Below are 15100 nucleotides of genomic sequence, written 5' to 3' on the forward strand. Positions count from 1 at the left end.
CAGACCTATTTCACTTAATAAGTGATTTTATGACTTACTGTAAAGCTATTTGCTTTGTAACAACAAGGTGCTTTAATGTCGTTTTCCTATTCCACAGTTTTTTGGTTCTCACTGTAGGACAAGCTTACCTAACTCAAGATATCGTTTTTTTTAATATTCTATCGCAGGAAATTAACTTTTATTTTTGGTTTCTCGGAAAAATGACATCGTTGTATTCTGTTCTTGTATTGAAACTACAGTTCTTGATTCTACGCAGTTGAAGGACTCCTCGCCTACAAACAGATACATTTAGAAGTTCTAATAACTATTGAATGTTATTCAATAATTATAAATAATATTAAAAGTAAAATTAAAAACGCATTTACTATATAGCTTGAAGTATTTTTTAATGTTAAACGAAATAATAAAAAACTATTCTATGATGGACTCCAATTTTCTAATCCCTTTATCTATGGAACCTGATGTTGTAAACTTTTGATATTTCAAACTAAGATAGTTTGATGCAACAAAACTCATAGTTTGAAATATTTAAGGTCTACGTTATTGGGTTGCAGAGATATAGGAATGAGAAAATTGTGTCAAAGACTCAATTCCTTTGTTTTCCTATCTTAAAATTGAAACAACAGAGCCGTGGTTATTCCACAGAATTAATTTTCTCTGCAAATAACAGGAAAATTATCTAAATTTGTGCTTTTCCTAAAATAAAACGAAAATATCTTTAATATCGTTCCGCAGATTTAAAGGGTGATGTTAATTAATCGATGATGAAACTCTTTGAATAAAGTTATCGTTGACTTTCCCACAGTAGTTTAACACGTCCATTTGCGTCTGATCCAATCAGGCTTCACTCACGTGCTTGGCGAGTACTCAGGACAAATAGAATTGCAAAGGTGGCAAGATCTATCTATCTATCTATGCAAATCTTATAATCCTTGAGAGATCCATGATGTAAATTAACGGCAACGACTTAATGGAATTCTTTACAAATATATCGAAACTACGGTGTCCATTAAAATAGAGTAAAACTTTCCTGCATTTGAAGACTGTACAATAATCTGGCACTGATCTGCTTTCTCCATCTTCTGTAGAATAGAAATTATATTTTTAGTTTTATATTTTCAGTTTATAAAATAATAATATATTCATTGGTTTTTTATTGTTTGTTTAGCTACTACTTCATTACGCCAAAACAATCAATCAAACTCCATTTTATTTGCTAAGATGGTTTTTTTCTAACTTTTCCAAATTGCTTTTCAATTTAAATTTCTGTAAACAATGAACCTTTACCTTTAACTTTAATTTTCTAATTCTAATATTTATATATAATAATAGTCATTTGATACTTTAAATTATGAAGTCTGTCAGATTAAATAGTAAAAGCTTGAAATAGAGGTAGGGATTAGAAAGTTAAAGTATGAGGAGAGTAAACGAGAAACTAATTTTAAATTCTTTTTATAACGTTACTAACCTAATACAAACATATCAACAGAGCATGATTTTGATCTTCTGTTACATCTTGTTGAACTTTTTTGACGATTGCGTTCATTGTTTTTGTTTCCTCTTCTATTCTTTCCTCCTCCACCAGGCTTTCTTATTCTTTCATCGATAACCAATACATACTCAGGTTCACCGTAGTAATCATCATCATCATCATCATTATCACCAATATCATCGTCATCAAAATCTTCATCATTATCTTCATTATCATCTGGAAGCTTGACGATAGTTAATCCATGATCACCTATTCCTGAATTATGTTCACTTGTCTCAAACTCTATTGAATCCGGATCTTTTGCATTGTTCTGCTGATCTTGATCTTCAAGATCATCCTGTGTTTCAAGATCAACCTGAGTTTCTAGTTCTTCATTGGATTGTTCAGGTTCCAGGATTGGGATTGAAGATTCAGAATATTCTCCAGGATTGTTATCATCAGACAAGCTCTGAACAATGAATACTTTTATCAAAATGAAAGATTCTGTGACTTTAACCCTAACCTCAGCAACAAAAAAATTTTTAACCAATCAAAATAGTGCAGAAGAAAAAAAATAGTTCATCTTAACATAATTTTTCAGAATTTTTTCTCACTTTTTTGGGAATCAATTGATCCAAATAAAAATGGTATCGATAGACTCATGATCTTAATTTGGATCGTCTTGTACATCCATACCCCCCCCCCCCCTGTATATTTTTTATGTTTTTTTAATCTTCTGAGCTTACCTCAATATTAGATGAGCTGAACTCCTGTGTACCATTGCTCACAAATCTTAAAGAAAACAGCTTTTCAAAAACCATTTAAAAAATATTTAAATGAATTCTGAAGTTTTAGCATTAAAAGTTAGTTTAGTTCCCCGTTTCTTACGGTCAAGAAATTTACAAAAGGAATTGAGTCTTTGCCACGAACTCTGATTTTTTAATCACTATATCTTTGGAACCAAATGTTGCAGACCTTAGATATTTCAAACTATGAATTCTGTTAGATCAAATAATCTGAATTTAAAATATCAAAGGTTTACAACATCGAGTTCTAAAGATATTGAGGTTTAAATATTTGATTTTGTTCTAAAGACTATATTCCTTTGTAAAAAAAATTAATTTTAATTGTATTATTTGACATAAAATATACCTTTGTATCCGTTTCTTCATTCTTCTAGAATTGATATACTCTATAACCAGTACTACAGGATACATACGGTCGTCTTCACTATAATATTATACCCTCTATTAAAAGATTTGCATTCTAGAATCACAACAATACCATTTTAAACTTATTCTTATAGAATTCGTATACTCTATAACCAGTACTACAGGATACATACGGTTGTCTTCACTATAATATTATACCCTCTATTAAAAGATTTGCATGCCAGAATCACAACAATACCATTTTAAACTTATTCTTATCGAATTTGTATACTCTATAACCAGTACTACAGGATACATACGGTTGTCTTCACTATAATATTATACCCTCTATTAAAAGATTTGCATGCCAGAATCACAACAATACCATTTTAAACTTAATCTTATCGAATTTGTATACTCTATAACCAGTACTACAGGATACATACGGTCGTCTTCACTATAATATTATACCCTCTTTTAATAGATTTGCATGCCAGAATCACAACAGTACCATTTTAAACTTATTCTGGGCAAACGGAAGTAGATATCCAGGTTTTTATCTAAAAATTGGTGTACTATTGTGAATATGGCATGCAATTCTTAAAATGGGGGTTACTTTAAAGTAGGGTTTCCAATTGCAATTCCGTTGCGCGCAATTGCGCGGAATTGCAGGCAACTGTTCTCGAATTCCGTAGTTTACAGGGCTCGCAATTGTGCGCAAGTAAAATCCACTTGCGTTAGAAACCCTACTTTAATGTACAGGGTGTCCCACGAAACATGACAATAGGAAGACGACTTGAAAGTCGTCTTTGGTATTTGAATTTATTTGTGACATTTAGTCTTCTATCTACTTTAACATGTATGATTCTTCAAACAATTATCACATAATTCTCCTAGCCCTGGCATTTCCAAAAAGTGGTCTGCGTTTTTTGTGCTTTCAATACTACCTGAGATATAAAGAGTTTGGTTCAGATTTCAATTTTGTTAAATAAAAGCAAAATTGTCGAAATCTGAACGAAATTCTTCATATCTCGGGCAATATTGAAAGCACAAAAAAGGCAGACCACATTTTGGAAATGGCAGGACAAGGGAAATTTTGTGCTTATTATCTCTAGAAATTTACTTCTAAAATTAGGTTGACAAATAAACGCAGCAAATTATATCAAAAATCAAGACGACATTCAAGTCGTCCTGCATACTGTCATGTTTCGTGGGACACCCTGTACGTCTGTAGTTCCTTCCAGAACATCCCTGAGCCCAAAACTTAAGACAGGGTATCCTGGGTTTCACAAATGGGTTTACCCAGTTTTGTAGATATCGATATTTTTGTTTTGAAATATTATTTTACTAGAAATTCAAGGCGCTTCGCGCCCTTCTTTCTAGGCTTTAAGGGCGCTTCGCGCCCATCTTCTAAATTAATTGTGAACATGTTCTCTTTGTGTACATCGTAAACAAAACAAAAATAATTCGCGGATTTTCACAAAAACTTTCGCGGATTTTCAAAATTTTTAAAAATTTAATGACGATCGAATTTTGATGGAGACAAATATTTGAAATTTTGATGATTCGTAAACCTTCCCTGGGGTCCCTAGATGTCCCACAAAAAATTTGGGCCCGATCGGTTCAGCCGTTTTGACGTTTATTGGATACAAACAAACAGACAGACAAACAAACAAACAGACAAGCCAAATTTATATATAGATTTAGTTTCTTCATATTTTACCATTTTTTTCTAATCTCTTAAATCAAAATCTACACAAATAATAAAACCCCAAAAAGGAAACCCGGGAGTTTTGTTCAACGATACTCTTTTAAATTTTGGGCTCAGGGGGTTGAGTAAAATAAAATAATCTTGAAACTAAATTTTAAGTATTAGTTTTGATTTTTAAAAAAAGAATCAAAATAAATAATAGAACTCAAATGGATAATTATTTTTAATCTTTCCATGTATAATGTAAAAGTTATGTCTCCCAAAAAATGTATCTTTTATTTAAAAAAAGTTTCTCTAGCAAACAAAAAAGGTACAACAAAAGTATAAAAGTTCGAATTCATTTTCTTTGCAGTAAAATTTAAATAAAAAACCCGTTTTATTTAACCTGAAATTGGAGAATGTAACATTAATGGTGTATTGTACTCGACCATCATAAAGCACTTCGGAGATAAGATTTGAGGATTCCACACAGTCAACCTCGCCTTAAAGGGACTGTACAGGTAATTTCAACTCTTTATTAAAATGCCCGATTCACATAAAAATTATTAATATATCCATTATCCATGTTGTTCTGTCTTCAAATTAATCACTTCGTTTGAAATTTCTTTTCATAAATGACAGATGGATTTATTTTGCAAAGAAAAGGAAGAACCAGAAGTTGTCTAATTTTAAAGATATAAAAAAGGCAATATCTTACTCATTGTTACCCAGATAACAGATTGCTGTTGTGAATCGGGCACGTAACTCTTTAGTACAGTGAGACTCATAAAACTGTGAAAAAAGGAAAACGACATTTAAGCAATCATCTGTGCGAAAATAAAAACATTTGTACCTGTAAATGCGAACGAATGATGTTGTCATAAAGTATTAAAGTAGCTTCATGATAAAATTGTCAAGTGAAAGGTGTCTGTGTGTAGTGCACAATTGTTGTATTTTGTGTAATTAAAAGTCTAAAAGTCGTCTTTTTATTTCACAGTTTTATGGGTCTCACTGTACGCCGAAGGAAACGTTAGTTTATTTTTCTAAATAAATCACTCAAATCAAAAACATCTGATTTTTTAGAATAAAATTCAAATTATTAATTATTTTATTTACAGAACTTAAATTATCAGAAATAAACAAAAATATGTTGTTAATAATTTTTGTTTATCTCAAACAAATTTGAAAATAGCGAGGAATTCTTTAACTTTCAAAAATAAACATTCTGTTCAATGCTATTTAAATTTATATAGAAGATACCTTTAGAGCAGAATTCCTCCTCTGGTTTGAGTTCTATTTCTCTTCTAAGAATCCAATAAACTGACTCTATTCTATCCTAGTATTTGATATTTATACATACAGTGGTACAGTGATACCCAGAAAATTGTAGAAAAGGAATAAGATGTTAAAGCAATAAATTTATTTGATGTCGATCGAAAGCAATAATTAAACTAGTTGCTTGAAAAACCAATTGTTGTACTTGTACTTGACAATCTATTGGAAAAACAACGTTTACGTAAATTAGTTTTGTACATTTTTGTTTGGTGCTTATTGCACTATTAAATCTGACAGCTGTCTTCATATTCCACAGTTCTGTGTCCCACTGTATGCAAAGAAATAACATCAAAATAGTATTTGGCATCAATACTGATATTTTTAACCTAAAATATGGGTTTTTAAAAATGGTATACAAAAAATATTTTGTGTTTATTTTCAAATATATTTTTATCGTTTCTAAATCATAAAATAAGTTACTTTACCCTTCCTGATAGTATCAGCTCATCACTTAACGTTAACTAAAAACATATAACATTTTAATTAGTTAAATTCCAAATCTAATTATAATAAAAAATGTTGTGCTTATTTCCTAGTTTGTATCCAATAAACGTCAAAAACGACTGAACCTAAAGCCAAAGATTTTGTGTCAAATCTTCATCTCAGGAAAGGTTTATGCATTGATAAATTTCCCGGAAAAAAGTCCACTATTTGTATTTTTAAAATGGCAGCTTGAAGAGCAACTGTTAAAAACTAAAATTGTTGAAAGAATAGGAGTGCCAAGCGACCTGAAAGCCTAGTTGTTAATTAATTAACTTTATTACCTCTACCGCCCTGAGCTGTATTATACTATCTAGAAGAGGAGCAGATTTAAGAATATCTAGGCGGGTTCTGCCTTCTAATATCTTACCAGTTAACTTAGATATCATTCTAAAAGACAAGATAACTTGGAGTTTACCCTCATAATAGCTGTCACGTCAACGTATGATAAAAATTCTATATGGCAAAAAACTCATTAATAATAAACCACTTTTGAGGACGCACATTTAATACGTCATTTAGGACGCACGTTTAGGAAGCACAGTTAGGACGCACATTTAGGACACTTTTTTCGGACACATATTTTGGACACACATTTAAAAGGCATCTATGAGACGCACATTTAGAAAACACATTTAGGACACACTTCTCGGGCACATATTTAGGAAAACATTTAAGACACACGTTTAGCTTGGAAACGCGTTTGGAACACACATTTAGGGCGCACAGTGAGGACTGCCACTGTGTGACATACATTTAGGACACACATTTAGGACACACATTTTGGAAGCACATTTAGGACACACAATTAGGACACACATTTAGGACATACATTTAGGACACATATTTAGGAAATACATGTAGGACACACATTTAGGACTCACATTTAGGACACACATTTAGGACACCCCTTTAGGAAACACATTTAGGACACACATTTAGGACACCCCTTTAGGAAACACATTTAGGACATACATTTAGGACAGACATTTAGGACACACATTTAGGAAATACATGTAGGACACACATTTAGGACACACATTTAGGACACACATTAAGGACATACATTTAGGACACACATTTAGGACACACATTTAGGAAATACATGTAGGACACACATTTAGGACGACATCCCTTACATTCATCGTAGCTTTATATTGACAGGATAATATTGACAGGCTATGGCAAAACTATTTTTAACGCCTCTATGCAGCGCTAGCCAAACAACGAGAAATAAAAGAATAAACTGTTTTTAAAGTTAAAACCCGACGGTCACAATATAAATCAAGCAATGAAAATAATACAACAAAAAACGAATAATGTTCAAAATTCTAAGCTTTTTTAAAAACATAAAAAATTTTTTTTAAAAGTTAAGTGAAAAATTGATAAAACATAAATAGAAATCAACCTGCAAGTCCATTTGCCCTGATGCTCTTGACCAACTTTCTTGATAAAAATCCCACATTCTCCTCTAAATATACAAACATTGTTTTTGTTTCGTTCACGTATATTTTCCCTCGAGGCCAAAATTTACCAATGTGTAAGAAAAGAAAATGTTTTTAAAATTGTTTATTCTAAACATTTTCTTTGAAACCGAAAACGAATGTGTAAAAATATATTTTTCAATTATATTTTAATTAATTTAAAATCCGTCGAAATTAGCGTAAACGACACTTTATACTTAAGTAACAAAAATATATCTCAAGAAAAAACCTAAAAATAGCAAATATGAAGTCATTTAACGAATGAAAATGGGTTTCAAAGTTATAAGATTTACTGACTAAACCTTTAGTAATGTCGAAATATATTTACTAAACAGTGGTCTCCATCTATTATATTCAATCTGGAGTTCAAGGCGTTGACCATGGAATTAAAATAAAAACTCTCGAATTGTGGAGGGGGAAAAAATTTACTTTGAAAATTTAATTAAATTTATAAACCTTGAAATATTTCCTGTTTGAATGTACTCCGGATGTTCATAAATCTCACTTCGCCTGAAAGAATATATAAATGCATGAAAGAAGAAAATTCAAAAATGCATTATTGGCCTAAAAAGATCAACTTTTCTTATATTTAATATCTTTTAATATCTGAATTAAAATCATGACTTGTCTGTGTTATAACGCTCCATAAAAGGATTATGAACAAATGCTGCGTTTTCAAAAGGATGATCTACCTGCCAGTTGCCACTGATATGAATAGGTTGACAGTCCAATGATCTACTAACTGCCAATCATCTACTAACTGACAATGATCTACTAACTGCCAATGATCTGCTAACTGCCAATGATCTACTAACAGCCAATGATCTGCTACCTACCAATAATCTACTATTTACCTGCCAATGATCTTCTCTATACCTGCCAATCATCTACTAACTGCCAATGATCTGCTACCTACCAATAATCTACTATTTACCTGCCAATGATCTTCTCTATACCTGCCAATCATCTACTAACTGCCAATGATCTGCTACCTACCAATAATCTACTATTTACCTGCCAATGATCTTCTCTATACCTGCCAATCATCTACTAACTGCCAATGATCTGCTACCTCCCAATGATCTACTAACTACCAATAATCTACTACCTGCTAACAATCTACTTTATACCTGCCAATAATCTACCATATACCTGCCAATGATCTACTACCTGCCAATGATTTGCCACCTGTCAAAGATCTACAATATACCTGCCAATGATATACTACATGTCAATGAACTGCTACCTGCCAAAGATCTATTATACTTACCAATGATCTACTACCTGCCAATAATATGAATAATTTGACCGGCTGGGGTTATCCAAGAGCATACAGGCCAGGAGCCAGAGTCATAAGGTCTAATTCAACCAATACATGTTTCAAGTATTTGCATTCAATTAAAAAAGCTTTAATTCTTAAGAGGAAGGACAAGAATTGAATGACGACCTATAACTTTTTGAATAAAATAATCTGAAGGTTGAATATAGTTAGTTGAATTAGCTATCACAAGGCAACTCTAGGAATTGAATATTTTCCTGCACTGATTCAAATTCTCTAATCCTGATATCTTTACAACCTGAGGGTTTAATTCTTTGCCATTCCAAACTGAGATTTATTGATCTGACCGACTTCATAACATGAAATATCTAAGGTCTACGACATTGGATTAAAAAGATATAGGGATTTTAAAGTTAGAATTTGGGACAAAGACTCAATTCCTGTAAGAAAAAAGACTAAATTCCGTAAAAATAGTTTCTAAAATGTTGTCAGTTGTATGTCATCATAAACTAAAATATATAGAATTGGAAATGGCAAATGTCTCTTAACATTCTTATTATTGTTCTTTTAAACATATTGTACTTTATAAAGCTTACTGCTGGCTTACTTAGACTTAATTAAAGCTTATGTTTGGTTCTTTATAGAGCTTCTTATTAAAGCTTATGTTTGGTTCCTTATAGTGCTTGGACATATTAAAGCTTATGTTTGGTTCCTTATAGTGCTCGGACATATTACAGCTTATGTTTGGTTCCTTATAGTGCTTGGACATATTAAAGCTTATGTTTGGTTCCTTATAATGCTTGAACATATTAAAGCTTATGGTTGGTTCCTTATAGTGCTTGGACATATTAAAGCTTATGGTTGGTTCCTTATAGTGCTTGGACATATTAAAGCTTATGTTTGGTTCCTTATAGTGCTTGGACATATTAAAGCTTATGTTTGGTTCCTTATAGTGCTTGGATATATTAAAGCTTAAGTTTGGTTCCTTATAGTGCTTGGACATATTAAAGCTTATGTTTGGTTCCTTATAGCGCTTGGACATATTAAAGCTTATGTTGGGTTCCTTATAGTGCTTTGACATATTAAAGCTTATGTTTGGTTCCTTATAGTGCTTGTTATTAAAGCTTATGTTTGGTGCCTTATATTAAAGCTTATGTTTGGTTCCTTATAGTGCTTGGATATATTAAAGCTTATGTTTGGTTCCTTATAGTGCTTGGGCATATTAAAGTTATATTTCTTCCTTCTGCTCTTCACACAAATATATGATAAATGGAAACATCATCTTGAGACAGAAACTTTAGGGATTGCTTGTCTAACAAAACCTTAGTTTCTAAACATGGTTCATTAAAAACATTCTTTTTAAAGTTTAAGTTTCCCTTTTTTTTTCCCTATTTTTTTCTATTCTATTTCTATTTGAGATCTGAGTCCAGAAAGTAAAAAAAGTTTAAGAAATCAAATTCAGTAAAAAAAATTTAAATTAATTTTTTTTGTGTTTTTCCTTGTTCTTGGTATTTCTCTTTCATCCTGTATAAAAAGTGTTTTTTTTTTAATTATCTTTATCAAGTTTTCTAAATAAACTAAAATATGATTTTAGGAAAAATTATTTAGTTCATCAAAAAAATACTTTCCCAAGAATCTCTTCTCCATATTCTAAATCCACAAAAATGTATTTTCCTGAAGAAAAACAATAATTTTAAATATGTTCAATTCAATGTGCAGATGTTCCCTGGACTTGAGTATTGAAGAAAAATCATCTGTAACGTATCTTTCAAATATTTTCACAAAGGGGAAAAACGGAGGTTCTCCAACATTTCAAAGATTAATGGTGCCATCGGTGATTATCTCAATTATCACCAAAAACGGACATTAAGAACTGACATAATTAAAGTACTCATTCATAATCATGATTTCTGTGTAATGTAAAATAATAAATTACTCCACTTTCCAAACTCTCGATTTTCACTTTAATAAAGTTTATGTTTTCTAATGGTAAAACTTTAAAAAAAAATCTTAAATGAGTGTCTGATTTTAGAAACACCATAATAATTGGAACCGGATCTAAATCGAACAAATATCAAACTAACCCCCTTTTCATTTTTCTCGAGCACTCCCTTTAAGATCTGTTTGCACTCACCTTGCGACCCCAAATTATCTTGAAATCTACAATTCCATCCTCCGATATTAGAGTCGTCAAGACTAAACAATTATATAATAATGAGATTTTCGATTTTTTCAGTTTTAACGAGATAAAATAAGGATTTCTCCGTCATTCTTGGTCCGTCCAAGATTCGAAGGGTATTGTTGTGAATCTGAAATGCTACTCTTGAAAATGTGTGCCAATTAAAATTACAGTTTCTTAGTGTTAATAAATTTTTCTTTAACAAATTATATATTGAACCCGATCCGCGTATACTGTATAGTCTTGCACTATCAACATTCAGTTCCTACTTCCTTTTTTATGAGAAGTGACAGCATTTAAACAAGTGTAAAAATTGGAAATCCCCCAAATTACCAATCATTTGGGAAATCCCCCAAATACCTGGGAATTTGGGGAATTCCCTAAATTCATTGGAGAATCTGAGGATGATTTTTTTTAATTATAGGACATTTCTCAAATGACTAGCTTTTTGGGAATTCCCCAAAACCTGTGAATCTGGGGAATTCCCCAAATATCCAGACATATGGGGAATTCCCCAAATATCCAGTCATTTGGGAAATTTCCAAAATCTTAAAAATATACCACCCCTCAAATTTCTATAGGAATTTGGGATATCTGGGGAATTCCCAAAATACAATCTGGGGAATTTCCCAAACATATGGGAATCCGGGGGATTCTCCAAATTCCTATTTTCTTCAGAAGTATTATTGCTGTCGGGTCATGTTTTTAATCAACTTCAAGATTTGAAATTTAAAGAAGAAAGAATTTGAGGAATTTGAAAAATAAATCAAATTTTTTCCTTCCATTTTAAGTATATAAAAATCACTGTATAAAAGTTCAGCATATTTTGCGGTTTTATCATATGAGGTTCTATTAATAATTTTTGCAGATCCGAGGTGAGATTATTCATTTTTGAAAACTTTTTTTATCGACCCATTGTAGATGTACGATGTCTTCGCCTTTTAATCTTTTACACACATCTTCTTATATCCTAGTTAATTTTTCAAAACGGAGTATGTTAATCAGATATTTTATTTCAAATATGATATAAATACCTGTAGATGAGTAGAGTGCAGGTTACAGTATCATTTTTAGATCCCTCTCCAGTAGCAACAGATATCTTAAACTTATCAGATTCTGTATTCTCGTTTAACTCTGTCCTGAAGTTATCAATATGTTAATCAATAAGATTGAACTTTAATAGTTCGAATCATATTTAATAGGACAGATAATCCATAGAGTACAAAGTAGAGTGTACTTGTCAGGAATAAGACGGAATATCTCCGGAGTATAGAGCAGAGCAGGATAGAGTTTATAGAGTTTAGTTGTCAGGAGTAGACCAGGAGTGGGACTGAGTAAAAAGCAGGATAGAGTTTAGTTGTCAGGAGTAGACCAGGAGTGGGACTGAGTAAAAGCAGGATAGAGTTTAATTGTCAGGAGTAGACCAAGAGTAGGACTGAGTAAAAAGCAGGACAGAGTTTAATTGTCAGGAGTAGACTAGGAGTAGGACGGGATATCTCCAGAGTATAGAGCAGAGCAGGATAGAGTTTACCTGTCAGGAGTAGACTAGGAGCAGGACGGAATATCTCCGGAGTAAAAAGTAGAGCAGGATAGAGTTTACCTGTCAGGAGTAGACTAGAAGCAGGACGAAATATCTCCTGAGTATAGAGCAGAGCAGGATAGAGTTTACCTGTCAGGAGTAGACCAGGAGCAGGACGGAATATCTCCGGAGTATAGAGCAGAGCAGGATAGAGTTTACTTGTCAGGAGTAGACCAGGAGTAGGACGGAATATCTCCGGAGTATAGAGCAGATGTAGGATAGAGTTTACTTCAGAAGTAGACCAGGAGCAGGACGGAATATCTCCGGAGTATAGAGCAAAGCAGGATAGAGTGTACCTATAAGGAAAAGACCAGGAGTAGGACGGAATATCTCCGGAGTATAGAGAAACCAGGATTGAGTTTACTAGTCAAGAGTAGACTAGGAGTAGGACGGAATATCTCCGGAGTATAGAGCAGAGTAGGATAGAGTTTACCTGTCAGGAGTAGACCAGGAGCAGGACGGAATATCACCGGAGTATAGAGCAGAGTAGGATAGAGTTTACCTGTCAGGAGTAGACCAGGAGCAGGACGGAATATCACCGGAGTATAGAGCAGAGTAGGATAGAGTTTACCTGTCAGGAGTAGACCAGGAGCAGGACGGAATATCACCGGAGTATAGAGCAGAGTAGGATAGAGTTTACCTGTCAGGAGTAGACCAGGAGCAGGACGGAATATCACCGGAGTATAGAGCAGAGTAGGATAGAGTTTACTTGTCAGGAGTAGACCAGGAGTAGGACGGAATATCTCCGGAGTATAGATTAGAGCAGGATAGAGTTTACTTGTCAGGAGTAGACCAGGAGTAGGCCGGAATAACTCCGGAGTATAGATTAGAGCAGGATAGAGTTTACCTGTCAGGAGCAGTCCAAGAGCAGGACGGAATATCTCCATTATATTGAGCAGAACAGGATATAGATTCATCGTCTCCGGGTACCCCCTAATCAGAGGTAGAGATGACTACAGATTTCCCGATAATATAGTGTCTCAAAAACCAAATCCCATGTTTTCACTTTGGCTGTGATGAAAAGGCCTAGTGCTGTATCGAATGGTTAATTATATAATGCATGACAATTATGTAAAGTGTATTCGAAGTGTTATTTTTTCGTAAGTTCAGTGGGGCACGTTCAATTATAATTTTTAGGGAGGTTTTAATTTTTCATGTAATTTATATAATATAGTCATAATTTTTCTCTCTTAAGCTTTACCTTAAGATCTTTGGAATACTGAACAATGTTGATAGCTCCGGTTCTCATAAAGTGAACCATATGACATCTATAGTTAGCGCAAAGTACGCATTAGACCGTAAACTTTTTGATCGTAGATATGAACAAAATAACACTTGAAATGATAAAAGCTTTGGGACGGCTTCTTCTAGCTGTAACAAACATATATGAATTTTTAGGTCACAATGACAGAGAAAAATGGTAAACAGTATATAATTTTGTCTTAAAAAACATTTAAATTATTTATTTATTCTAAAAATAAAGTTGACAGAATTTAAGTAATAAGGAGAAACCACCTCTCAATACGCAATATTTTCATTAAGGAGTTTTTAAGAACAAGCTATCAATTCGATTTTGAGTTCTGAAACATTAATTGTGATATGGTTCACCCTGTAGAGGAGGATAGATAGAGAACTAGAAGAAAGTAAATCATTCTGTTTTTTAAACCATTCAACCAGCTTTATACAACTGATAAGGTTCAAGTGGTTCCATTAGAAGGTTGTGGGGGGGGGGGGGGGTGAAAGATGAACGAAAGGAGGATTATAAAATTAAACTTGTAAACACCTTCAAAAAATATTATTCTTAACTTAATATTGTTTTATAATGTTTTTGTTTGAATAGTTTTTATATTTCAAACCACCATACTTCACGGTTTAGGCTTTTGAACAAGAGCTACTGCAATAAAATTTAATTTTTCTCTCAACCTGTCTGTATACCTGTCTTTAGAATATTATTTTCTTACGCAAAATGTTTAAACTTTATATTTGGTTTTATTTATATGAAAATCTATTTAAAAAAAGATGTAAAATGATTTTATGCCCTGGACAATATTATAAGAAATACAAAGAAATATGAATTTAAATGTTAACACTATCAAAATAAATAAATACAAAAAAATGGCACGTCAATTATATAACATGTAATATAAAGTTTAAACTTTTAAAAAGTACATATTAAAGAAAATCCCAAATATTAAGGCTGGAAGATGATCATTCAAAAGAATGCGGGAACTTCATAGCACACTATTCGCAAATATTGGAAGGTGTACTACGCTGGGGTGATATTTTACTTTTAAACCCATAAGAAAATAGTGAAAATTTTACCCCAGCTCAGCTGGGAATATATGTGTTTCAGGATATGTTCACCATGGATTAAGAAGAGGCCACCAAGGGCATAAAATTATCTAAAACCCTACTGGTTGAAGGGAGGCGAGGTATAAAGTATTTGAGTCAA

General features: G+C 32.6%; 1 protein-coding gene across 1 annotated transcript; it reads right to left on the bottom strand.

Moving 5' to 3' along the window:
- Nucleotides 1–163: 163 nt before the first annotated feature.
- On the bottom strand, nucleotides 164–14347 carry LOC111695282 (uncharacterized). The gene is made up of 20 exons (XM_023464544.1): nucleotides 14257–14347; nucleotides 13850–13892; nucleotides 13496–13581; nucleotides 12104–12208; nucleotides 11025–11086; nucleotides 10519–10564; nucleotides 10389–10414; nucleotides 10094–10133; nucleotides 8896–8970; nucleotides 8068–8121; nucleotides 7536–7598; nucleotides 6412–6517; nucleotides 6073–6108; nucleotides 5573–5648; nucleotides 4719–4815; nucleotides 2624–2701; nucleotides 2218–2263; nucleotides 1469–1940; nucleotides 1031–1082; nucleotides 164–272 (listed from the first exon to the last, which is right to left on the bottom strand). The coding sequence occupies exons 1-20, from the start codon at nucleotides 14298–14300 to the stop codon at nucleotides 179–181; spliced, it is 1701 nt and encodes a 566-aa protein (XP_023320312.1). The 5' UTR covers nucleotides 14301–14347; the 3' UTR covers nucleotides 164–178.
- Nucleotides 14348–15100: the final 753 nt, after the last annotated feature.

The sequence above is a fragment of the Eurytemora carolleeae genome, unplaced genomic scaffold (assembly GCF_000591075.1).
Source record: "Eurytemora carolleeae unplaced genomic scaffold, Eaff_2.0 scaffold43, whole genome shotgun sequence".
NCBI classification, from domain to species: Eukaryota; Metazoa; Arthropoda; class Copepoda; order Calanoida; family Temoridae; genus Eurytemora; species Eurytemora carolleeae.

What these genes read in the sequence shown, in the direction of transcription:
- LOC111695282 (XM_023464544.1), bottom strand. Translation starts at nt 14,300, where the DNA reads ATGATTTACTTTCTTCTAGTTCTCTATCTATCCTCCTCTACAGG. An exon ending in TGCACTCTACTCATCTACAG is followed by an intron (nt 11,087 to 12,103) that starts GTATTTATATCA and finishes ATAATTGTTTAG; the next exon opens with TCTTGACGACTCTAATATCG. An exon ending in CAAACAGGAAATATTTCAAG is followed by an intron (nt 7,599 to 8,067) that starts GTTTATAAATTT and finishes TTGTATATTTAG; the next exon opens with AGGAGAATGTGGGATTTTTA.